Raw genomic sequence first — 24,366 nt, forward strand, 5'->3', positions numbered from 1 at the left:
GCGGCCCTAAGTGCCCAGGGACAGGGCCCGGAGGTCTAACCAGCAGCCACACTGCAGGCCGAGCACCTCCAATCAGGCCAAACATCTCCCTGTGAATAATCAGCCTGAAGATTTCAGTTACGAAGTTAACGGATGGTGATCGATGAGGTCAACCCCCTCTCCTCCCTGGCCCCACCATTTCCCTTTTTTGGAGGGAGGGGGAAAACGCCTCCCCCGCCACAAAGCAGAACTCACAGCCCCCGGGACTTTCTCACCATGCGAGGCTCACAGCTAAAGCCAGAGCAAGCGAATCCCAATGGCAAATGGTAAAGTCCCTGAAGGCCCCCTGCCCGGGGATGGGACAGCCACATGCGGCTCTGGGGGACTGGCCACAGGGCACAGTCAGAGTCACCAGACCCAGCTGATCAGCTGTGGGGAATGGAACAGCCCCCCAGAACCCCACAGTGTCTGACCCTCTCCAGGTCCGCCAGCCTGGAAAACAAACAGCCTTTGCACTTGAGCTCTGGCTGGTGGGCGGGGCTCTGAAGCGGAGTCCCGGAGGGAGGTCCCAGGGTGCTTATCTCCTGTGTGTTCCCCATCCTGGATTCCAAGGAAGCCGCGGGGCGAGGGCCTGAAAACCCCAGGGAGTGGCCCCTGAAATGACGCCCTCCCACCTCCCCCAGACACCTAAGCACACATGCCCGTTCACACCAACGGCGGGTGCCCCCAAGCGCTTCTCCCAATGGCCACCAACGGGACAGCATCAGGGCTCCTGTTACCAGTGTCTCGTGGCTGGCTTTTTACAAGCCTGTGACCCCCTAAAACGAGCAGCTCTTCTCCATGCGCACAGCTGTCAAAGCCAGCCCAGTCCACTCCTGAACGACAGATTTACTAGACTTCACACGCTGTGAGGTTGATCTTGCTGGCATGGCTGCTGCCCGCAGACTTTTAAATAAGCCCCTGAACTCCTCCCAAACTGCTTTTCTTCCAGGAAAATCTCAGCCCAGCCAACTCCCAGATCCACGTGCCCAACGAATTGCTTCAGTTCGGCGTTCTGATGTTTACGGAGTGCCCCAAGTCCTGTAACCCGGCGGACGCCAAGGTGACTAAGACATGACTGCTGCCCTCGGGGAGCTGAGGGGCAGGTGAAAGAGGAAGCAGGCAGGTGAATGGAGAGTTCCCGCAGAGTGTGGGAATGCGGGGTGACTAACAGCTCACCCGGAGGGACGGGACAGTCAGTCAGTGCAGAGCAGGCAGGGCAGTGCCAGAGTTACTGGAAATAGTGGGTGTATGAGGCTAGGCTCTGCGTCCGTGGGGTGGGCAGAGGCCCCCACGGTGCCCTTGCAGGAGGAACCAGCAGGGGAAGGCCTGCCCCGGGGGCTACAGATGTCATCCACAAGCAGTGCGAGACTAGCGAACAGTCGAGGACAAGCAGGTGGCAACAACGTGATGGGGGTGTTATTCATAAAGAACATTCGGGAAGGGCCAGAAAGGAAAGGGCAGCGGCCACTGGTTAAGGCCACGGGAAAAACGAGCCAGGTAAGGGTCAAAAAGGCCACGTCCTCACCCCGAGGCTGGCAGATGGCGGCTGCCCTTGGGCGTGTCTGGAGGGACAGCCCCTGCCAGCCGTATGGTGCCAGGCTGCACTCACGCAGCTGCCCACGCTTCACCCGTGCACATGGGGCCTCTGGCCCCCCACAACCACCCTGGGGTCAGGCATTATCATCACATCCAGACGACAACGAGGTTCAGAACAACTAAGGAGCTTACTCAACAGTTCACAGCTAATAAAAGACAGGTCAGCATTTAAACAGAGGTTTCTGATTGCAGCACACCCCCAAAACTCTTTCAAATAAACAGCCTCAAAGCTTGGGAGTGCCTTCTGCACAGGAGCCACCGAAGGGTGACCATGTCCATTACCGAGTGAGGAAAGTAACAAAGCCACCAACTGCTAGGGCTGCAAAGACCTCAGAGAGCACCCAGTCCAACAAGAACTACATCCAGAGGCCCAGGGCACGGGTTCAATCAGAATCTTGCAGGGTAAGACCCAGGAATCTGCATGTTTCAAGAGCTGGCCCACTCCTAGGTCACGATGCTACCGCATGGCCCCAGCTGAGGAGCCTCTGAGTCAGACCACATCCCTCCCCTCAAAGAGGCTGACCCAGGGGAGGAAGTGACCTGTATGAGGCCACCCCAAGCTCCCTGAGGGCTTACTGTGGTCACCGGGGTGGGCTCTGCATCAGAGTAGACAGGATGAGAAGAAACAGAGAAATCTCTCATACAACATAAACACCCCGAGGGCCACAAGCGACCCAGGCAGAGCGCAGCACAAGGGCAAGAACTAGGGCTGGTCTAGACCTGAGGTCTCTTGATTTCAACTGGACTGGTACGTTGTCTATTGTATCATGTTGCCTGAGCCATGCAAGAAGGTGACTGGAACTTGAGTTCCCAGGTCATTCTATGGGCTGCCCAGTGCCCACCCACACCCTTCCCTTACTTGGGAAGGCTCCATGTGGAGTCCTGGGAGTGGAAGAGCCAGCTTCATGCTCTAGAAGCTGAAAGTGCCCACTACTTGCTGTACCAGTGGGGAAAGGAGCCAGCAAACAGACTTCTCTCTGGAAGTGCTGGCAGCAGAACAAGTTGCAGTGTCCAGGATCTGAGGGCAAGCCCTTTTCTTGTGAAATGCTGGGCTTCTTTCTGACTGCCTACCACCAAGGTACACTTTTTTTTTTTTAATGAACAAACAAACTAACCAGCCAGAACAGATTTCTGTTGCTTGCAACTAAGTACCCTGGCTTCATGTGACCACATATAAGAATAGCCCAACAACACATCATGAGCATCACTTTAAGTATTCCAAGTTTCTTAAATACCCTGACTCATTTGATCCACAGGGAGGCCTGGATGCAAGCCAGGCAAAGGTCCTGAGGCCCAGTTTGCAAATGAAGCAGCTGGGCTTGGGATGTAAAGTGTTCTGTGGATGTGTTTCCAGAATCCCCCCAGGTTCACCACAAAGGCCGATGGCAGATGCAGGCAAGCCAAGGGGCTCACCTGGGTTCGTATCACTATCCCTCCATCCCAACCTGGAGTTGAGCCCGAAATGTGCAGGGCCCCCACGCTGGCACCCCAGTTCAAACAGCAAATTCTTGACAAGTCAACTCCCAGGCAAGTCAGCGGTTTACAGAGCCACAAAGTGCGCTGAAGCTCCTAGGAGACTAGAAGCTATTTTAACCTCTGATCAGCTGCTTCTCAGAGTGTCACAGTCTGAGAAGTACAGGGAAGACAGCTGTCTCCTCTCTGGTGTGATCTCCAAGTGATAAAGTCCTCATTAAAGCCAAATTTAAACTACAAGCCAGAAGTGGCACATTTATTTGTGGTGGAAAAAATTGCTTGAACAAGGTCTTTCGGTTTTCACCTACACATATTTCCTCTGGAAGCAAAGCAGTTTTTCTCTTAACCATGTGCTGGGCTGAAAGGTTGAGAAGGTGAGCCGCACACTGAAGCAGAGCTGTGGGACTCCTCTGAGTTCGTGGGCTTCTCTGAGCAGCACTTTCCAAAAGTGCAGAGGGGTGGTAAACGAGGGAGCGTCTGTGACGTGTGGAGCTCTCTGCTGTGGCCGCACCATGAACAGTAGGCGCCGACCACGACGATGATGACAGCGGGGCCGGAAGCCCTCACCTGCACCCTGATCACGAGGCCCCCGAAATTCCATCACCCAACTGAGGCCTGCTCCCCTCACCCCATCGCTGAAAAGGGGCACGACTGACCCCACACGCACGCCTCTCCCCTCCCCTCCCCTCCCTTCATCCCGAGGAGGACCTAGGCCTTGCCCTTGAGCTGACCATGGTTTAGAAGGGCAGCTCCATCATGCGTGCAGGGGACGTGAGTCCGAGTCAGAAAAGCCAGCTGCAGGGTGCGGGGTTGCTGGGGCGGGGGCTTCCACAGGCCGTCTCTCGGAAGTCAGACACCTTCCCACCGGCCTATTCTGCTCCCACCCCACCCTCCTTCTCCCAGGGCTCCAGAGAGCCAGCCCCTCAAACCCCTCCTCACGGGTTTTTGCAGCACCTCCACCAGGTCGGAGTTAGGCCACCTGGAGCACACAGCCCAAATGAAGAGGTGACCCACAGCCAGCCAGTAAGATCCGGGAGATTCACACTGGGTCCAGGACTCCCTCCACACAGCTCACCCCTCCTGCGAGCTGCACAGCTCTCCTGGGGCACCCCCCAACACACACTCCAGCCCTGGACAGTGCACGCCAGTCAGCTGTATTGCAACCGGGGCGCACAGGTCCATCACCCCACTGGGCCCAGACCCACTGACATTGGCCCCCAAGCCCTTCACAGGCCCAGCACACAGCCGGCGTTCCTCAGCAGGAATGAGGAGAGAGCGTACAACACACGCACAACACACGCGCGTGCACACACAACACACGCACACAACACACGCGTGTGCGCGCGCACACAACACACGCACACATGCGTGCACACACAAACACACGCACAACACACACGCGTGCGCGCGCACACAACACACATGCACAACATGCATGCGCACACACAACACACGCGCACACACGTGCACACACAACACACACGCATGCACGCACACACACAACACGCGCGCGCACACAAACACACGCGCGCGCACACACACACACACACACGTGCGCGCGCGCACACACACACACACACACACCACACACGCGCGATTCTTACTTAGCATTCAGATCGCCCTGCCAGACCCCAAGTGCGGCCCTGCCCTGCACTCAGAGGTGGGTGGGTAGCGGAGAGACGGAGTGCCGTCCTTGAAAGGACAAACGTTTTCTGCTCCAGCCACTCGCCTTTTCTCTAGACAGAGCAGCTCTTGAGAGCCCGGAGTCAAAAAGAGTGTAGATTTTACTCCCCACTGGGCGTCGTTACCACAGCAACTGTTTCTCCTCTCGGAATTCTTTCAAGAGTACAAGCTGTTGCTTCCTTCCCAAAACAAAACCAGGGAGAAGCCAGGACGCCTGGGGGTGAGGGAAGGGCCCTGAAGGAAGGAGGGCCAGCCGTGCCCCCCAGCCGCCGCGAGCTCCGCTGCGGGGTCTCCCAGATCTCTGCGGGGCTTAGAAACTAAACACGAGTCCTCCCAGATGTTCAGGGTAGTGTGTGTTGGCGGAGAGGGCAGTGCTGAGGGCATGGGGTGTGGGGCCTGTGTGCTTTGGGGAGTTGTGGGGTGTGTACAGGGGTGGGATGAGGGGACTGAGGGCTGGGAATACAGGAGGCATGGGTGTAGTCTGGCCGGTTGCTGTTTGGGGTGTGTGGGGAGGTGTGTGGGTAGGGTCCAGCGGGGGTGTGAGGAGGTGTGGGGTGCAATGATGCAAGGGAGAGAAAGGGGGAGGGAGGTTTGGGGGTATACTGTTGTATGTGGAGGTGAGTTGGGGGTACCTGGAGGGGTGCAATATGAGGGTGTGTGTTGGGGGGAAGTATTCTTCAGTATCCCAAGATGAAACATGAGGCATATCATCTCCTGAAACAAGAACACAGAGGGAAAAGGGGGAAAGTGACACATCGGGAAAATGGGACTGACATACGTGCTGGGCTGTGCCTAGTCGCTCGGTCGTGTCCGACTCTGCGACCCCCGTGGACTGTAGCCTCCAGGCTCCTCTGTCCATGAGACTCTCCAGGCAAGAATACTGGCAGTGGGTTGCCATGCTCTCCTCCAGGGGATCTCCCAAACCCAGGGATTGAACCCAGGTCTCCCGCATTGCAGGTGGATTCTTACCATCTGAGCCAAGCCCAAGAATACTGGAGTGGGTAGCCTATTCCTTTCCCAGGAGATCTTTCCAACCCAGGAATTGAACGGGGGTCTCCTGTATTGCCAAGTGGGGTTCTTTACCAGCTGAGCTACCGGAGAAGCCCATAGACATTACTACTATATATAAAATAGGTAACTAATAAGGACCTACTGTATAGCACAGGGAACTCCACTCAATACTCTGTAATGGCCTACATGGGAAAAGAATCTAAAAGAGTGGACATATGTCTGTATGTCTATCAGTTATACTGATTTTCTTTGCTATATACCTGAAACTAACACAACATTATAAATTAACTATACTCCAACAAACAAATTTTTTAAAATAATAAGACTAGCACAGATTGCATTTCAATCCTGGATTATAATACTTAGTACTATAGAGCAACCACATCCTGCTTCAAGGGTCAGCAGGTGTGAATGTAAAACACACAGCCCAAGTTTAGACAACTGACCTAGAAGCAACTGTTCGAGGCAAGTCATATTTCTAGTCAGAGCACCCCGCTCAGTTGCTCCAGAGTATAGACAGAGTGGATGGAAGTCTAAGCAGCTTTGGGGAGCCAGGTTGACAGGCGCCCGCCCTCCTCGTGAGTCCAAAGTAAGTCCCTTCTGATACATAAAGCCAACAGGCTCAGAGTTACGGGACACAGAACATGCAGGACAACTGCTCACGCCATGTCTAAATCCTTGTCAAAATAAATTTAAGCTGTCCCTGCCCTAAGGAGCTGCCTATCTCTTGGGGGACTGGCATGAACTGGGACTCAGTAACATTCAAAGCAAATAAAAAAGAAGTCACTACTACTACTATTATAGTAACTACAACTACTATCAAGATGCTGTGGGGGAATTCCCTTGTGGTCCAGTAGATAAGACTCTGTATTCCCAAATGCAAGAGGCCTGGGTTTGATCCCTGGTCAGGAAACCAGATCCCACATGTCACAACTAAAGATCCCACACACAGCATCTAAGACCTGGCACAGCCACATAAATATATATTAAAAAAAAAAAAAGAAGTTGTGGGAGATTAGCAGTATGTCTTATCAAGGACACTGCATGCCAACCATTCAGGGGGAAATAGTCCTCTTCCTAAAAAAATAAATGCCAGATAATAAATAGTGCTGAGTCACTGATATCCATATGGGGAGAAAATCTTGACATCTACTTTAAACCATGCAAAAATAAATAAATTTCAGATGGACAGGCAATCTAAACGTGAAAGGCAAAACAATAAAGCTTCTAGAATACAAAACAAGGGAATATCAACATGACCCATAGTATGCAGCCATTTCCTTAAATGGGCCACGAAGCATTAGCAGGAAAAATGGATAAATTGGCCTACGTTAAATAAATAATTTCTCTTCATCAAAAAATGTGATTAAAAGCAAGAAAAGTCAAGATCCAGAGAGACAGCTATAGTACATATGTACAAAGGACCCGCTCAGGACTGGAATAAAGAACTCTCCAAAATCAATAGGAAAAAGTGCCAGGCAACCCAATGGATGGCATCATTGATTCAATGGACAGGAGTTAGGGCAAACTCTGGGAGACAGTGAAGAACAGGGAAGCCTGGCATGCTGCAGTCCATAGGGTCATGAAGAGTTGGATACAACTGAGCAACTGAACAACAACCCAATAAAAGGTATAAACAGGCACTTCATATAAATATACAAAAAGATACAGAATTTTATTAGTTAGGAAGAAAATGCAAAGTTAAACCACAAAGGGATACCCATACACTTCCATCTGCAAGGCTAACATAAAAAAGACTAACCATACCAAGTGCTGGAAAGAACTCTCATACACTGCTGGTGGGAGTGTAAAACGGTGCAAGCATTTTGGAAAACGGTTGAGTAAGTGAGAGTCGCTCAGCTGTGTCCGATTCTTTGCAACCCCATGGGCTGTAGCCTGCCAGGCTCCTTTGTCCATGGAATTCTCCAGGCAAGAATACTGGAGTGGGTTGCCATTTCCTTCTCCAGGGGATCCTCCTGACCCAGGGATCGCATTGCAGGAGGTCTCCTGCCATGCAGGCAGATTCTTTACCATCTGAGCCTAGGTATTAAGAGACATTTCTAAGTATAAAGACAGGTCAACTTAAAAAGTATCAGCAGATACATGCTTGACTTTATCTTATAATCTATAGACAATACATTAGAATATGTAATGAATCCATACACCTTTTCCAAAGGAATACCTGAGACAGAAGTAGCAATAAAGTTATACACTGTTAGGCAGTATCTAACCCCCTTTGCTGTCTAAGCTCAGTACCCAGGGGATCTTGTCTAGCCCCAGGGCTTCGAATCCTCCTACACAAGCATCTCTCAGCAAAGCAGATGCCTGCCTGACAGTCTCTCTCCACTTGGGGGTCTAATAGTCATCTCAGACCTAAAGTGGCCTAAACTGGACTCCTGATTTCCCCTGCAAGACCGCTCTCCCATGGACTTATTTCAGGGACAGGGGCCCCAACCCACCCCTTACCCGACCCCCTCATGGAAGCCCCTGGAGGCAGGGAGGCAGTCTTGTTAACAGGTTAGATCCCCAGGGCCTGACAAACAGCTGGTGCTCAATACTTGTTGGGTGGCTGGCTGCAGAGTTTCTGCAGTTAGGAAGGGCTCCAGGAAAAGGAGTATTCCACTTCCTTTTGTCAAGGGGGAATGTCCAGCAAGTGATTGGGGATTTCCAGATAAATACCATATCAGAATCATCTAGGGAACTTCAAAAATGCTCAGGAAAGTTATGACCAACCTAGATAGCATATTAAAAAGCAGAGACATTACTTTGCCAACAAAGGTCCATCTAGTCAAGGCTATGGTTTTTCCAGTGGTCATGTATGGATGTGAGAGTTGGACTATAAAGAAAGCTGAGTGCCAAAGAATTGATGCTTTTGAACTGTGGTGTTGGAGAAGACTCTTGAGAGTCCCTTGGACTGCAAGGAGATCCAACCAGTCCATGCTAAAGGAGATCAGTCCTGGGTGTTCATTGGAAGGACTGATGCTGAAGCTGAAACTCCAATACTTTGGCCACCTCATGTGAAGAGTTGACTCATTGGAAAAGACCCTGATGCTGGGAGGGATTGAGGGCAGGAGGAGAAGGGGACGACAGAAGATGAGATGGCTGGATGGCATCACCAACTCAATGGACATGAGTCTGAGTAATCTCCGGGAGTTGGTGATGGACAGGGAGGCCTGGCGTGCTGCGATTCATGGGGTCGCAAAGTCAGACACGACTGAGTGACTGACTGAACTAAACTCATCTTAAGATCCTGACAGGAGGTTTCAGATGGAGCCAGGGAGAGACTGCAAGTTGTCTCTCCAGGTGATTCTTGGGCACGAGTAGGTATGAGGACCTCTGACTAATTCAACACCTTTATTTGACAAATGAACAAGTCAGGCCCCTCTGAGGGGACGACTCAATCTAAGGTTTCAATACTGGTTCATCAACAGGTGCCTGTGTGGGGAGCCCAAACCTCCCACCCATGAGGTTCTCCCTTTCACTGGCCCCTAAGACCTTGGGGTCAGAGCAGAGGTGGGGAAGTGAAGATTGGTCCTTAGGATGAATGGGTACTGCACAGCTCATCTAAGTTGCAGCTCTGCAAATTTACTTTTTCTTTTTTTGGTTAATTTAAACCTTCTGCACTAAAAGTGAATTCTATTGATACCTTCAAGGAATCAGAACTGGGCTGAGTAAAGTCAGGGGGGCAGGAGGATGTCCTCTTTGCTTCGGCTGGAAACGGGCTGCGCTCTACCCACTGTCACCCAGCAGAGAGGGCTGGGGGACTACCTGCCCTCCCGCTTCCAGCAGGGCAGTGGAGACACGACAGACACCCACGGTGATAAAAGGCCCGTGTGCAAGACCTTGACCTGGACGCTTCTCGGACCCCTTCTCTGTGCTCCTGGCTACTGACAAGGTCTGGATTTTACAGACAGAGATAGGGAGGCCCAGAGCTTTAAAGGTTTGCTCTCATCCCAAAGAGGTGATGAGTGGAGCCGAGATTTGAACCGGAAAGTCTACACACAAAGCACATGCTCTCTGCTATGTCTTGAGGATCCCTCCAGGCAAAACCTGGTGGCAATTTCTGTATGTGATAGGAAGGTGACCTCTTCTTCAGGGCCACTTGTTCCCAAGCTCCTGGGGCTGAGGAGTGGAGAGGGACACCGGGCCAGAGCTTAAGGGACCACCCAGGACTGACAACATGACAAAGCACAGACATGAGAGGTCCCTACAGCCCCAGGTTTCCTGATCTATTAAATAGGGAGTAATCAACATCTATCTCAAAGGACTCCTTCAGGAATGAACAAGTCATGAGACCCTATAAGCGGTCATGTAAATGTTAGGTCTGCCAACCTGCCAAAGGCTGTCAACCCAGGAGACATGACTGCCTCAAGTGACTTAGCGATCAGGCTGCTGGGCATGGGGATGTGGCCACATGGGGTGGGGACAGAGACAGCTTCCGGAGAGAAGAGCAGGTCACGGACAAGTCGGACTCCCCTGCCGCCCCAGCTTGCTGGACTCTCCTCCACCATCCCTCGCTTGCTGCCACGCTCTGCCGCCCACAACCCATGTGAGCCCTTCCCCCAGCTCCCTCTTATGCCCTCACCCCACACTGGCTAGGACTTTACCCACAGGATCCGAGTCAGAGAGTTTCAACCTGCTCCCCTCTGCCTTGGCACTGCTTCCACTCTCCACATGCACGTGTCTTGACTGTGAAGATCACAACTGTACTACCGAACAGTCAGCATTCAGTTCCACTGGGTGCACACTCAAAAGGTCAGGAATATACATCGGCTGGAGACAGCAGCCACAAAGACTGACAACTTCAAAGCCCTCTGCCCCAACTCTAGGCCCCCGAGGCTGACGTGATGGTCACCTGGGTTGCCACCTGCCCTCTCCCCCCTGGCTCTTAACAAATGGGAGTTCAGGTGAGACACGGTCTGAATTGGATGAGATGGAGCAAGCCCTCCAGAGATGCACTGTTCCATAAGGCAGTCATATGTTAAGGATGGCTGTCCAAATATAAATTAATTTGCGTGCGTGCTAAATCGCTTCAGTCGTGTCTGACTCTGCGACTCCATTGACTGTAGCCCACTAGGCTCCTCTGTCCATTGGATTCTCCAAACAAGAATACTGGAGGAGGGGTTGCCATGCCCTCCTCCAGGGGATCTTCCCAACTCAAGGATCAAACCTGGGTTTCCTGCGATTCCTGCCATGCAGGCGAATTCTTTTCCGCTGAGCCACCAGGGAAGCCCATGGAATAAAATTAATGCGTGTCAGCCACATTGCAAGGGTTCAAGAGCCACATGTGGCTCGCGGCTGCAGCACTAGACAACACAGATTCTACAGGGAACACTGAACACTGAACAGCACTGCTCTGGTCTCTAGAGCAAAAAACAGGAACTGCTGTTGAACCTGAAAGCTGACAGCCAGACCTTGGCCCTGAGGTCACACCCAATCCCTGAGGGGCTGGCTGAGCAGACAACCAGTCTCCAAGTCCCAGGGCAGAAAGAGACAGTCCAATCCAGGCCAAATGTCAGAAGAGCCAACAGCCAGGGGGCAAATGTTTGTGTCAACTGAATCACTTTTGGAAGCCTCCATCTGGCTGCTGATGAGGAAGAGATCAGAGAAGAAAGTGGCCTATGGTGCTGGGTGGCCAGCTAGGAAGAGAATGACACAGAGCTTCATCAACAGCCTCGAACTGTTCACCTACTCACCTGGCCTGGAACTTCTGGATGAGCATCAAGAAACGAGCTTCCAATACTACAACACAGAAATATGTGCTCAGGGAAGGCTGGCCACCCTCCCAGCCGGAAGCCCTGGCTCCCGTAGAACTTGGCTACCAGACTGCCCAGCGGCACTTTTAGACCTCGTTCCTGCCAACTTCGTGCCGTTAAACCCTCTGCAGCATCCCCTGCTGGCCGCTCCGTGCCCCTGAATGCCCCCATCTCTGAACTGCTCCCCTGAACATTCTTTTCCCGCTACTTTAATACTCCATCCTCAGTCCCGTCCATCACAACTCAGCTCATGTTCCACTCTGCCTTCCCGTGAAGCATCCCTGGACCCAGCTTGGCTTTCCCAGGAACCCCAGGAGCATGGTTGAATATTGTATGTGGTCTTTCCACCAGTCACCCTGGACTGGCTGACTTGCAGGATGCTGCTACAAGTGAGGCTGCCCCTGAATAAAAGCCTCCTCTAGTAGAGGGTCTTGCTTGGGCTAGAATCCAGTAGAGTTACTTAGGCTCCATGACCTTGGGCATCCCAGCACCTCTGAACCCCTTCTTGTCTTGCCCCCTCTCAAATCAGTGGCATCAGGTGGGCTAGCAAGGAAGTATTGTGGGAAACTGCCGAGCTGCACAATCATGATGGAGCTTTACTACTGAATAACACACGGAAACTCTGTGACTGGAACCTTGAGTCCGTCTGTCACACTCGCAGGACGGATTCCTCCAGACAACACTACATTATGAGTTTACAGTCTCATGAGGGAGGAGAAGATACACCATGAGGAAAATCAACTTCATGCCTGAAACCATGATGCCTCCAGCAAAACCATGCGCACAGATGGTATCAATGAAGGATATGCCACTGAGTCTAGGGAGCCAGCAGGGAGACGCCCCCATGGGCAGACAGGCACTCTCCATTAACAGGCTGAGGCAGTGCTCAACCCCGGAGTCTGCCCCGTGGCGGCCTCGTCCTCACATCAGAGGAATGAACTATAAGAACGGGGCACCACTTCCTCCCTGGGTGAGGAGACCCCTCGCTTCCTATCTGCCAGCAGCAGGCAGGCCTTACTTCCTCCCCACTCACAGGTCCCACAGGAAATGACTGTGGGCTGGAAAATTAACTCTGACTGTAGACCCTTGACTATCTTTTTCCCAGGCATCTACCCCAACAATAACATCACTCAAGAACTGTGAAGATTAAATATGACACTAAAACCACAGGTAACAAAAGGTAAGAAAAGATAAATCAGCATTCATCAAAATTTTAAGAACTGTTGTGCATCAAAGGACACTACCAATAAAATAAAAAGACAACCCACAGAATGGAAGAAAATACTTGCAAATCCCATATATGACCACAGTTTAATATCCAGAGTATGTAAAGAAATCAACCACAACTCAACAGCAGAAAGACAAACCACCCAATTAAAAACAGGCAAAGGACATGAATAGATACTTCTCCAAAGAACACATACAAATGGAAAATCATAAAAAGGTGCTCAACAGCAATAATCATCAGGGAAATGCAAACCAAAACCACAATGAGACACCACTTCACACCTACCAGGAGAGCTAGAATTTTTTTTTTTTTTTTTAAAGGAACATCACAAGTCTTGGCAAGTGTGTAGAGAGGTTGGAACCCTCATGCAATGCGGGTGGTAGTGGAAAATGATACAGCTGCTGTGGGAAATAGTTTGGCGGTTTCTCAAAAAGTTAAACACAGAATTACAAGTAATTCCACTCCTTAGATATACACTCAGAAGAAGTAAAAACAGAGACTCAAAGATTTATACACCAAAAAGTACACCAGTATACCAATGGCAGTATTAATCACAACTGTCAAAAGGTGTCCATGAACAGATGACTAAACAAAATGTGTTGTGTGTGTATATACATATAAGGTGAATGTGTGTGTGTACATATATATATACACACAATGGAATATTATTCAGCTTTTAAAAGGAATGAAACTGTTACATACTAGAATGGATGGACCCAGAATTATAAGCATTATTTCACTAAGTGAAATAAGCCAAATACAAAAGAACAAATACTGAAAGATTCCTTTCTATATGAGATATTTACATTAGACAAATTCAGAGAGACAGAGGTAGGTTAGCGCCTACAAGGGGCCAGAGTAAGAGAGGAATGGGGAGTTATTGCTTAACGGCTGCAGAGTTTCTGTTCAGAGTGATGAAAACGTTGTAGAAATAGTGGTGATGGTTGCATAACATTTGTGAATATATTTAGTGCCTATGAAAAACAGTTAAATGGCAAATTTTAGGACACACAGATTTTACCAAAATAAAAAAGTATATAAAAAAAATAAAGAAAAGGAACTGTGGCAAGTAAGGCCACACCCATACTTGTTGGTGTGAAGAAGGGCCAGAATCAGGGCTAGTTAGGGTCTTAATCAGAAAAGATTAAGGTATGTGGGCAGCTTGGATTGAGGTCTATACTCTTTTGCCACTGTTGTTTTTGGGGGGATGTAATGCATAAAACCTCAAAGAATCACAAAATGCATAGGAAGGTTTCTCAACTTGCCCCACCCTGCCTCAAAGAAACCAGCCCAATTTGGTGAGTAAAGACAGCCACCCCCGGTTCTCATGGTCCCTCCTAACCCCAGCACTCATCTAGGGTACCTCCTCCTTATGTGACAAATAAAACCGCCTCACGTTTATTGGTCTCAGTGCTTCTACCTACAAATTAGCCCTCCTTCTTCCTTCTTCTCAAGGTTGTCATCAACAGCAGATAAGATAAGCCAGGCAGGTGGGATCATTAACCACGTTAAATCTGAAAACACTGTTGCCTTTAATAAAGAAATTAAAACTGCCAGAGCTACTGAGTAAAACAGGAGCACCACCGACGTCCCATCTCTCTTTCCTTCTTTCCTTTTCTTTATAACACCATCTCCATCTATCACGAGATATATTTTGCTTGACCGTGTGTTCCCCCAGCTAAATGGAAGCTGCCTGAGGCACAGTGTGTTTGGTTCACTGTGGCACCTCCAGCGTCTGAATGACTGGTGCACAGTGCGTGCTCCGTAGACATGTGCTGAACGAATGAAGTCCTAGCTCTAATAACCCATGTTTAAACAAACCAAACCACATTTCATCGCCTACCATTGCTGCACCATTGACACCACTGTGTGGAAACTGAAGAATCAACTAAAAATTCTAACTTCCCTTTATAAGCAGGAAAAGGCCTATATGAGTGGAATAATCAAGAGCTCCTAGCTAGACCTTCCAAATAAGGACGTTCAATGATGACATGATCTTATATGCAGAAAACCCTAAAGAGTCCACCAAAACAGACAAACAACCCACTCAGGTAAAAACAAACAAGAATAATAATAAAAAAAAAAAAAAACTCAGGAAAAATAACAAATTCAGAAAAGTTCCAGGATACAAAATCAACTGATGAAAATCAGCAGCACTTCTGGCAATGAGCAATCTGAAAGGAATTTAAGACAACAATCCCATTTACAACAGCATGAGAAAGAATAAAGTACTGAGGAACACCAATACCAATTTACCAACAAGGCTGAAGACTTGTACAGTATAAACTAGAGAGTACTGCTGAGAGGAATTAAAGACTTAAATAAACATAAAGACATCCCATGCTCATGAACTGGAAGACAATACTGTTAGGATGGCTGCTGCTGCTAAGTCACTTGAGTCATGCGACCCCATAGACAGCAGCCCACCAGACTCCCCCATCCCCGGGATTCTCCAGGCAAGAATACTGGAGTGGGTTGCCGTTTCCTTCTCCAATGTTAGGATGGCAATACACCTCAAAATGATCTACAGATTCAGGGCATTTCATATCAAAATCTCAATGGTGCTTTTGCACAAACAGAAAAAATAAAAGTAAATTCATATGGAATCTCAAGGAATCCCAAATAGCCAAAAGAATCTTGAAAGAGAAAGTTGGAGGACTCATTCTTCTTGATTTCAAAACTTACTACAAAGCTACAGTAATCAAAACAATGTGATACAGGCCTAAAGACAAACAACAGACCAATGTGACAGGGGAGAGAGGCCAGAAATAAACCCTTGCATACATGGTTAAATGATTTTCAACAAGGGTACAAAGAACATTCAGTAGAGAAAGGACAGTCTTTTCAACAAATGGTACTGGGAAAGTAGGACCTTCACATGCAAAAGAATGTACATGATACCATATACAAATATTAACTTGAAATGGATCAAAGACCTAATTGAAAGAGCTAAAACTATAAAACTCTTAGGAAAACACACAAGGAAAAGCTTCATGATCTTCTATTTGACAAGGGTTCATTAGGTGCAATACCAAAAGCAGCCTCAACAACAGAAAAAGAAAAAGATAAAATGACCATCAAAATTTAAAACTTTGTGCATCAAAAGACATTATCAGAAAGTAAAAATACAACCTTAGGAGTGGGAGAAAATATCACCTGTCTGATACAGACTTAATATCCAGAACACATGAAGAACTCCTACAACTCAACAACTACAGTCAAAACCCAATTAAAAAATGAACAAAGCAATAGCAAAAAGAAAAAAAATATGGGGAAAGGATTGAATAAACACGTCTCAAAAAAAAAAACCACACAAATGGCCAACAGGCACATGAAAGATGCTCAATATCACTAATCATCAGAGAAATGCAAATCAAAACTACAACCACAATTAGTATGTATATAATCAACAAAACATAAAATAGCAGGTATTGGCAAGGACATGGGGAAACTGGAATCCTTAAGCACTGCCGTTGGGAATGTAATATGATGTGGCTGCTACGGAAAACACAGCGGTTCCTCAAAAAATTAAACACAGAATTACTGTAGGATCCCCAAATTCTACTGGGTATAAATGCAAAAGAACTGAAAACAGGGACCCAAATAGATATTTGTATACCCACTACATACTTACAACAGCTAAAACCTAGGAGCAATCCAACTGCCCGCTAATAGAGCCTGACACAAGCTACAACATGGATGGACCCTGACAACATTATGCTGAATGAATAAGCCACTGACAGACAGACAAGTACCACATGATTCTACTTATATGATACCCAGCATAGTCAAGAAACAGAAAGAATGGTGGTTGTCAGGAGCTGGGGAGACAGGGGAAAGAGGCTTATTGTTTAATGGGCACATATTTCCACTTGGGATGATGAAAAAGTGCTGGAATTAGTGGTATAGTTGTAGAACATTGTGACTGTCCTTAATGACACTGATTTGTACACTTAAGATGGTAAATTTGGTGTTTATGTATATTATACACAATTTTTTTTTAAGTAAAGGGGAAAAAAATAGGTTCATATTTTCAGCCTATTGAGAGAATCCCTCTTAAAAGCCGAGTTTCTGACTTCCATGGTGGCTCAGTGGTAAAGAATCTGCTTGCCAGTGCCAAAGACAAGGGTTTGCGCTCTGATCTGGGAAGATCCCACACACATGCCGCGGAGCAACTTAAGCCTGGGTACAACTATTGTGCCTGTATCCCAGAGCTCCACAACACGAGAAGCCCCCTCAATGAGAAGCCCCGTGCACCACAAGTAGAGTAGCTCCTGCTCGCTGCAGCTAGAGATAACCCTGCTCAGCAACAAAGACCCAGCACAGCAAAATAAATATATACTTTTTAAAAAGGCCAGTTTTCTGATAGCCTGGGCCTCCTTCCCATTGTAAGGGACACTGAGAATGCTGTTTTATTCTTTGTATTCTGCCCTCAAACCCAATTCCAATCATCTGGGCCCTAAATCCAAGTCAACAGCTCCGGTCGACTAGCTACTGTTTATAAGGTTGAGGTCGTGAGCATCCCTGGGCCACGCAGTTTGCAGAGATGACTGTCTGACAGGGATGAAAAGTTGCCAATAAAAACAGAAGGCAATTCTGCTGGCTTTCACTCTCTATTACTTCCCCTTCCTCTTTTCTAGCAGGACATCAGAGAGCCATGCAGAAAAGTAACAAACCAAACAGACCTGCCTGCCTTTTATTTTTTAGTTGGAAAATGGCCTCCCTGTTTTCCCCCAATCCTTTGCAGGTCTAGATATTTAACATCCTTTGTATTTTGCGGACTTGAGGACAAAGTTTTTGCCCATCCAAACACAGCAGAATGAACAACGTTCATCCTCTGTACTCCAGTCTCCAGGGCTCCTGCATATAGATAATCTAACAGAGTATCCTGTTAGATAGCAAAATAACCCAGTGAAAACGAACGTTTAGGGGTTGTCATCCTCCACTGGAGGCATGAAGAAACCCAGGCTCACGGAGATGAAGCAATTTGTCCCACATCCCACAACCCCAAGCGACAGGTCCAGGGTTCGCACAGAAGCAGTGAGTCTCAGAGTTCTCCTTCCCCTTGATTACTTTCGAAAGATGAACAAAGTAGAAACAGAATCAGGCCATTTTGGTGTCAAACAAGACCAAGGAAAAACGCTTCCAAGTCTGGTAACCAGTAGGACTAGAAGGTCCAGCCCCAAAGAAGAGCTTGGTAAACAACTAAGCGACCGCCTCTTTCCCCGAAGTCTACCCTAATCTAGAAATGGATCTTTCTTGTTGGGTTTCTGTACTCAAGGCTTTCAGCTGGGCGCCCAGAGTACAGTCCGTACTGCGTTCTCTGAGCGCTCTGACACACAGGCCGGATGATCATAGGAAAACGGAAGATTCGCGTGCTGAGACGCGAACAAACCACGCCTAAATCAACGACCACGCGAAACTCGTAGTGGCCCTGGAGATCCATACGGAAAACCCAGGAGCCAAAGGGACTGCGGAGTGACGACCACTGCCCTACCCGTCGCTACGCATGCGCCACAGCACCAGCACTGGACTGCAACAGCTCTAGCAGAGCCACACTCACTGGGCAGGCACAGACGTAGTGCGCATGCTCCTACAGCGCGCATGCGTGACCTCGGTGTTGCCTTTTCCCAGCAGCCCCCTGCCCTCTCGTCGCTATGGCGGATCCAAACGTTGGCTACCTCAGCCACGGCCCTCACAGGGCATTCCTCACCTTGCGTCCGGTTTTCTCCCGTAGGGCCTTCAGCCGTTCCTTTCGCCGCAACGCCTCTTCCTCTAATCGGCCCACACCGGCCGCAGTCGCCGCCATCTTGCCCACAGACAACCCCCCCCCAACCTTCTCTCGCGCCTCAGCGCGCAGGCCCAAGGTGTAGATGAGCCTCTCACGGCCAATCCAAGGTCGTGAATGGGAAAGCAGGAAGACCTGAAAGCCAACCAATGAACCCGCCTTCTTCCTCCCTCGCGCCTCTCCGAACTCTTCGGGGTCGGTAAAGAAGGCTCCAAGGCTCGATTCGTCCAATGCCAACTAGGAAAAAAGCGGCAAGAGCAGCCAGACCTGAGTGAAGGAGGATAGAGCGCATCGATCTCTGGTTTTTACTTAGGCGCCGCTTTGCAATTCGCTGACCCATCCTTTTTTTCTGAGTAAACTCCGGGAGTTGGTGATGGACAGGGAGGCGTGCTGCAGTCCATGGGGTCGCAAAGAGTCGGACACGACTGAGCGACTGAACTGACCCATCTTTGTCCACTTCTGATTCTTCAAGGCTCGAATGCCTTCAGGAAGCTTTCCCTGACTCTCTCTATTCCGACCGCAGATTAACTGCCTTTCCTTTCCTCTTAAGATACCAGTGGCTTCCTTGATGCACTTGTTCATGGGCCAGTGGGCCCATCTCTGGCCGCTCTCAGCTCAGACAGAACCTGAGCAGAGCAGGGCTTGGCTGAATGACCATTTTCTTCTGGGTTCAAGGATGCTCCCCTCCCACCTCGAACTCCCTCATGGGGTGGCAGAGTACCCAGAGCCAGACTACCTAACCTAAAGAGGAGCAAACCCCAACTTGGGCCCAGGGGCCCCCAAGAGACCATCCTGAGTTTAGTTCCTGAGAACTAAGCTGACAGTTGGTGTGGCTTTGGCCAATAGGTGCACGCTCCGCAGCTGGAGCTGCCACGGTATCCTTTCCCAAGTTAATTAGCATGCCTGACAACAGACAGACCTCTTTGGCTGAAGTCAGTATCTTCTGATAGCCTATCCAGGTTCCCAGAGCCACACTTCCTCCCACCTCCTGAGGAGAGAAGTCTGTGCCCTCCTACCCGCCCCCGCCCCCCCCCAAACACACACCCCCTGGTGACTTGTCTTAACAAGACTGTTCCCTGCTTGCGGCCTCCCTTCCCAGTCTGACACAGGTGGACACCCACTCCTTCCTTCCCAGTTCCCAACAGAGATCTCCAGGGCCACACAACCCTATTTAGCCTGTCCCCACAAATGACCCTCTTGACCTCTGTAACCTGGGCCTTTTGGTGCCCTCTCCCTTGCACTGTGTGGGGTGCCCTTCCAGGTATCCAGGTGATACACAATACAAAGGTAGTCAGTGTTCAGGGAATGTCAGAAGTAGGATGGATGGGCCAGGAAAAAAGGCCAGAGTGGAGGAGATGCCCATGAAGCCATGAGGACAGAATAGGATGGGTATGGAGACAGTCTGTCTCCTCTTGGCCACCCAGGGTCTAGTGGGCTCCAGACTAGTCAATTCCTCCAATTGATGGTAACTCTCTGGGTCCTGCAACCCCACCCCCACCCCCCACAGCCCCAGTAGAGGACCTTACCCTTGGCCAACAACAAGGGCCCTCCTCACTTCTCAGGCGGCTAGGGGTGGGGGAAGTAGGGAAAGAAAGAGGCCCAGGGGTGATGGTGGCACTGCTTCTGAAAACTGTCCGGCATTCTGTCCCTGCTCATGCTGCCCAAATGGTCCTCATTTGGCCCATCTGGGCTTCAGTTTCTCTGCCTGTAAAACAGAGGCATGAAGCACCCTTTAGCCTTTATCCTCTTGAAGTTAAAGAAAACAAAATATGTGAACCAAGTGCTGAACGCTGGAGTGGAGGCTGCCTGCACCTGGAGCATCTAGGAAGGCTTCCTGAAGGAGGGGATCCAGGCGAGGTGAAGACTACTGCTAAACAGCTGGAGGAAACTGCTCGTCCAGAGCTATTTGAGTTTTGTCCTACTGTTTTCTTATCCCCTCGCCCCACTCCACACTCCAGTCACACTATCCTGCTCCACTAACAATAGGGTAAAAAAAAAAAGGTGGCACTTCAGTCTCCGCATAAAGCACTTAGACCAGCACCTGGCCGGTGGTAAGTTCTACAAGTGGTCGTCACGGTTATTGTCCTCACAACTTGTTGAAGGACACTGCCCATCTACACGCGGCCCGCAGTCCCTTCCCCCAAGCCCGCGAGCCTGTCCCTTGTACGAATGGTGGCCGTTCCAGCTAGACGGGCTGCGTCTCGGTCCGGTCTAGACCTGGGGCAAGTCTAGAATTCCAGACCCCGACCCGAGTCCGGAAGGCTCAGATTGCCCTACCCTCGGCACTGGTAGGGCGCGGATTGGGGGAGGGGGGCGGGGCCGCTGGGCGCCCTCCAGGCCGCCCTGACCTCAGGCTCCTCCTCCCGCCGGGCTCCCCGCCCTCTGCTCGGTCCCGGGAGGGGCGGGGCGGCGGTGGCAGCCGCCTAAGTGCAGGAAGCCGGGCGGCGGCCGACCTGGAGGAGGAGCGCGGCAGGGGCCAGTACTACTTCCCCCAGTAGTACCGCGCCGCTCCGCCCTGGAGTGACGCCCTCCGCCCATGGGCCTAGCCGAGGGCAACCGGCGGGCGGCGCGGAGGAGGAGGCGGTGGCGGCAGGTGGCGTGCAGTAGCGCCGGAGCCCGATCGGGCCATGGCCGCCTCGGAGCGGCTCTACGAGTTGTGGCTGCTCTACTACGCGCAGGTGAGCCCGCCCCGCCCGGCGCCCGCCGGGTCCCCAGCTCCGCGCGCCCGGCGCCTGCTGCACCTGCCCCCGGCGCAACCTGGGCCGGGTATCTCGCGCCAGCCGGGGTTGCTCCGGCTGCGCACGCACGTGTGCGCCCCCGGCCCGCCGGCGCCTCGGGCGCTTACACCTGGGGGTCGGTCCTTTCGGGCGCGCGCCACACTGGAGCCTCTCGGGTGCGGACTGGGTAGCATCGGTTGCGCAGGAGGAGAGGGGCCTGGACCAAGCCGGCCTTTACCTCATTTACAGATGGGGAAACTGAGGCCCCGGCGGGGCGGGAAAGAGACTGGCCGGGTTGGGAGGCTTTCTTTGCATTTGGGCTTGCTCCTCCTGACGGCTGCTCCCAGTTGGGTAGTCTTGGTCGACGGGTCTGAGTGGGCTGGGTGGGAGGTCCCTACTTCGGTCTTGGGCAACTCATCAGATCCGCTGCAGCGAACTGACCGTGGTGAGTTCCTGACCCCAGGCAGCCCCACCCCAACCCCGGGCGGGGAGGAGGGTGTGGGTTACCGGGGGTCCAGCCCAAAGAAAAGATTCTCTCTGGATGCTGAGGGTGGAAACAGGGAATGCAGACAAACTGGGAGGAATGTTTGAAAGGGATGGAGGGATACCATTTTCTCCTGAGATTCTCGTCCTGCCTTATTGACTACCTTAAGTGGCCTCAAGGTGATGGGAGCAACCCAGGTGTCCCCCAAACTGTATCGAACACATAGGGCCCCACTTTCCTTCTGTATCCACAGCAGAGAGAGAACCCAGGGCAACACTCCTCTGCCCTTCACCCAGCACCAACCTTCCTCCCTGCACCTGCCTGGCATCACACTCCTGGCTCAGGCACACCTTGAGCACAATGGACTATTGTGTGCTCCTGATCTGGGCACTGGGGGGAAGTTCATGCTCATATCAGCTGGCCCTGTGAGAAGAGGCTAGCCCACTGTCTCTCGGGACTGCAGGCTAGGTCTGGGGCCCCAGGGACCAGGAATCCAGGCCACAAAGGCCATAGCTTCTTGAGCCCGCTCGGGTGGTGAGAAATCCAGGCATCTGGCAGGAGGCAGTGAATGCAGTAGAGTTCATCTTTCGTGTGATTCAGGGCATGCATGCTGTTTACACCCTAAGCTTCTGTTTCCATATCTGTAAATTTGGCACAGTCCTGGCCTGGAGTGGCCTAGACTCTGCAGAGGGGTAGCCAGTATGACTGGGGTAGCCAGTATGACTGGTCCAGGCCAGAGAAGCTTCCTGCTTCCCTGCTTCATTGGATCCCGTTCCCCCAGCTTCTCTGTCTCTGTCTCTGTCTCCAAAGACTGGCCCTTGTGATGGAGAAAAGCTTCAGGAGGAGACTTGCACTGGTCCTTATGCTTCTCATTGCCTTCGTGGTTGTGGGCAGGTTCTTGGTCTTCACTTCCTTCAGTTGTGACCAGGTGAAGGGGGGCTTGGACAAGGTGATGCGTCTGAGGGATGTTAATTGTGCTTCTGATTGTTCCTGTGGTCACGGGCGGGTTCTTGGTCGTGAGTTTCTTCCCCTGTGATCAGGTGAAGGGCTTGAACGAGGTGATGAGTCTGAGGGCTGTTAATGGTGGGTCTTCTGGCAGGGTGGCATGCTGCTGGGGGAGGGTGTCTTGGTTTCTCAGAACTGTACCTCCAACACAGGTGCCTCCTGCTGCCCCTTCTAGCTGAACTCTGCAAGCAGTCAGTCCCTCACAGGTGTTCAGCGTTCACCTGTGCTGAGTCCCTTCTCCCCCCCCACTCCTCACCTCACTGGGGAGGTGTGGGGTACAGGCTAGCTGATTGTAGCCTTGGAAGCCTGGGCAGGCAGGGGACAGCCTGAGGCCAGGCAAACAAATCCAGGATATGAGTGTGAACCCCAGAGCCGGGAGGGGCCAGGTTTCCTGGGGAGAGGAAGCTCCAGCCGGCCTCCCAGCGCGGCCTTCCTGCCGGCTTGGTCCTGCTCCTGCTCCCGGAACACGGTCTCCACCCTCTGCACTGAGCTCCCAGGGAGTGGTTGGAGTGGTTGGTGGCTGTCCGCGTCAGAGCCCCGCCAGGACCTATTGTGTGTGTGCTCAGGGGAGGGGAAGATAGGTATGGGGTTGAACTGATAGAGGCTATTAAGAAACCCTGAGTTGGCCAGCCACCCAGCCAGTAGGTCCCCCAATACTTTCACCCCTCCCTTCAGCAGTGAGAGCTGACATCAGCTGGCAAACCTGTTTCCCCAGTTGTGGGTTTGGGCCCGCCCAGGGAGCACCCCCATTTCTGCCCTTCCTTTCCCCTCACAGACCCCAGATTCAGCCCCACTCACCCCATACCTCTGGAGGCCACGAGTGGGTGAGGGGGCTGTGGGTGGCTACTGAAGGAGGACCAGAGTGCACCCTAAACATCACTCGGTCTGAGCCTCCCAGGGCCTTAGTGGGGAAACCAAGGTAGGGTTGTACCAAGGTTGTCCAGCAGAGCTCCAGCCCAGCCTCCATCCTGCGTTCTTTTACCCAGGAAAGGTCTAGTCCTGTGGGCAGGAGAACTCAGGTGGGTCTGCACCCTGTTTCCTCTGCCTGGAGCCCTCGCCCTCCGGTCTGAGGAGGCCTTCCTCCCCTGTCCGCCCCCCCACCCCGACCGAGCTGGACCTCAGCCCAGGCATGTCCTCGTGTGCACCCTCGTTGTGCTTGTTACTCCACGGTTTCACCTCACATTTAGTAGGTGCTCCCGGGGTATTAGCTGAATACCTGGATGGAGGTGTTAGGCCCCAGAGCAGTGACTGGTCAGAGATGTGGTGCCAGTGACGGAGTTTGGGCCTTGAGATCTGAGGGCTGAGGACAGGGAGGATCAGGCACATGGCTGTGGGAACTATGAGAGGCCGGATGTCAGGAGTGAGAGGGGTGGCAGCACACCCAGAGGACCCCCCAGCAGGGCTTCCCCAGTGAGGGCCTAGGAGGCGGGTGCAAGGAGAAGGGACTGGGGACAGCACCCAAAGGCCAGCAATTGGTGTGTAAAGGTGATGCCAAGTGTGCAGATGGGCGGCCTCCTTGCAGCTGGAGCAGTGGTGTTGCTCAGTAGCCTCCAGTGAAAGGGAGCACTGGGGTGCGTGAGAGCTGAGGGGCACTCGGGGACCCA

General features: G+C 51.4%; 2 protein-coding genes across 4 annotated transcripts in view; one reads left to right on the top strand and one right to left on the bottom strand.

The window, feature by feature from the left end:
• CCDC12 (coiled-coil domain containing 12) overlaps window positions 1-18,777 on the bottom strand; it is a 36,927-nt gene extending 18,150 nt beyond the window's left edge. The window contains exon 1 of the mRNA XM_020915944.2: window positions 18,482-18,777. Coding sequence (XP_020771603.1) covers window positions 18,482-18,577 — 96 coding nt within the window. The 5' untranslated portion in view covers window positions 18,578-18,777. The remainder of the gene's footprint in view (window positions 1-18,481) is intronic.
• A 2,216-nt stretch (window positions 18,778-20,993) lies between these two features.
• NBEAL2 (neurobeachin like 2) overlaps window positions 20,994-24,366 on the top strand; it is a 30,376-nt gene continuing 27,003 nt past the window's right edge. For 2 of the 3 annotated variants that reach the window (XM_020915929.2, XM_070463353.1), the window contains exon 1: window positions 20,997-21,234. In XM_020915929.2, coding sequence (XP_020771588.2) covers window positions 21,184-21,234 — 51 coding nt within the window. In that variant the 5' untranslated portion in view covers window positions 20,997-21,183. Of the gene's footprint in view, window positions 21,235-24,366 lie in introns of all 3 variants that reach the window. The other variant, XM_070463357.1, reaches the window with a different exon arrangement.

This window comes from Odocoileus virginianus, unplaced genomic scaffold, assembly GCF_023699985.2.
Source record: "Odocoileus virginianus isolate 20LAN1187 ecotype Illinois unplaced genomic scaffold, Ovbor_1.2 Unplaced_Contig_2, whole genome shotgun sequence".
NCBI classification, from domain to species: domain Eukaryota; kingdom Metazoa; phylum Chordata; class Mammalia; order Artiodactyla; family Cervidae; genus Odocoileus; species Odocoileus virginianus.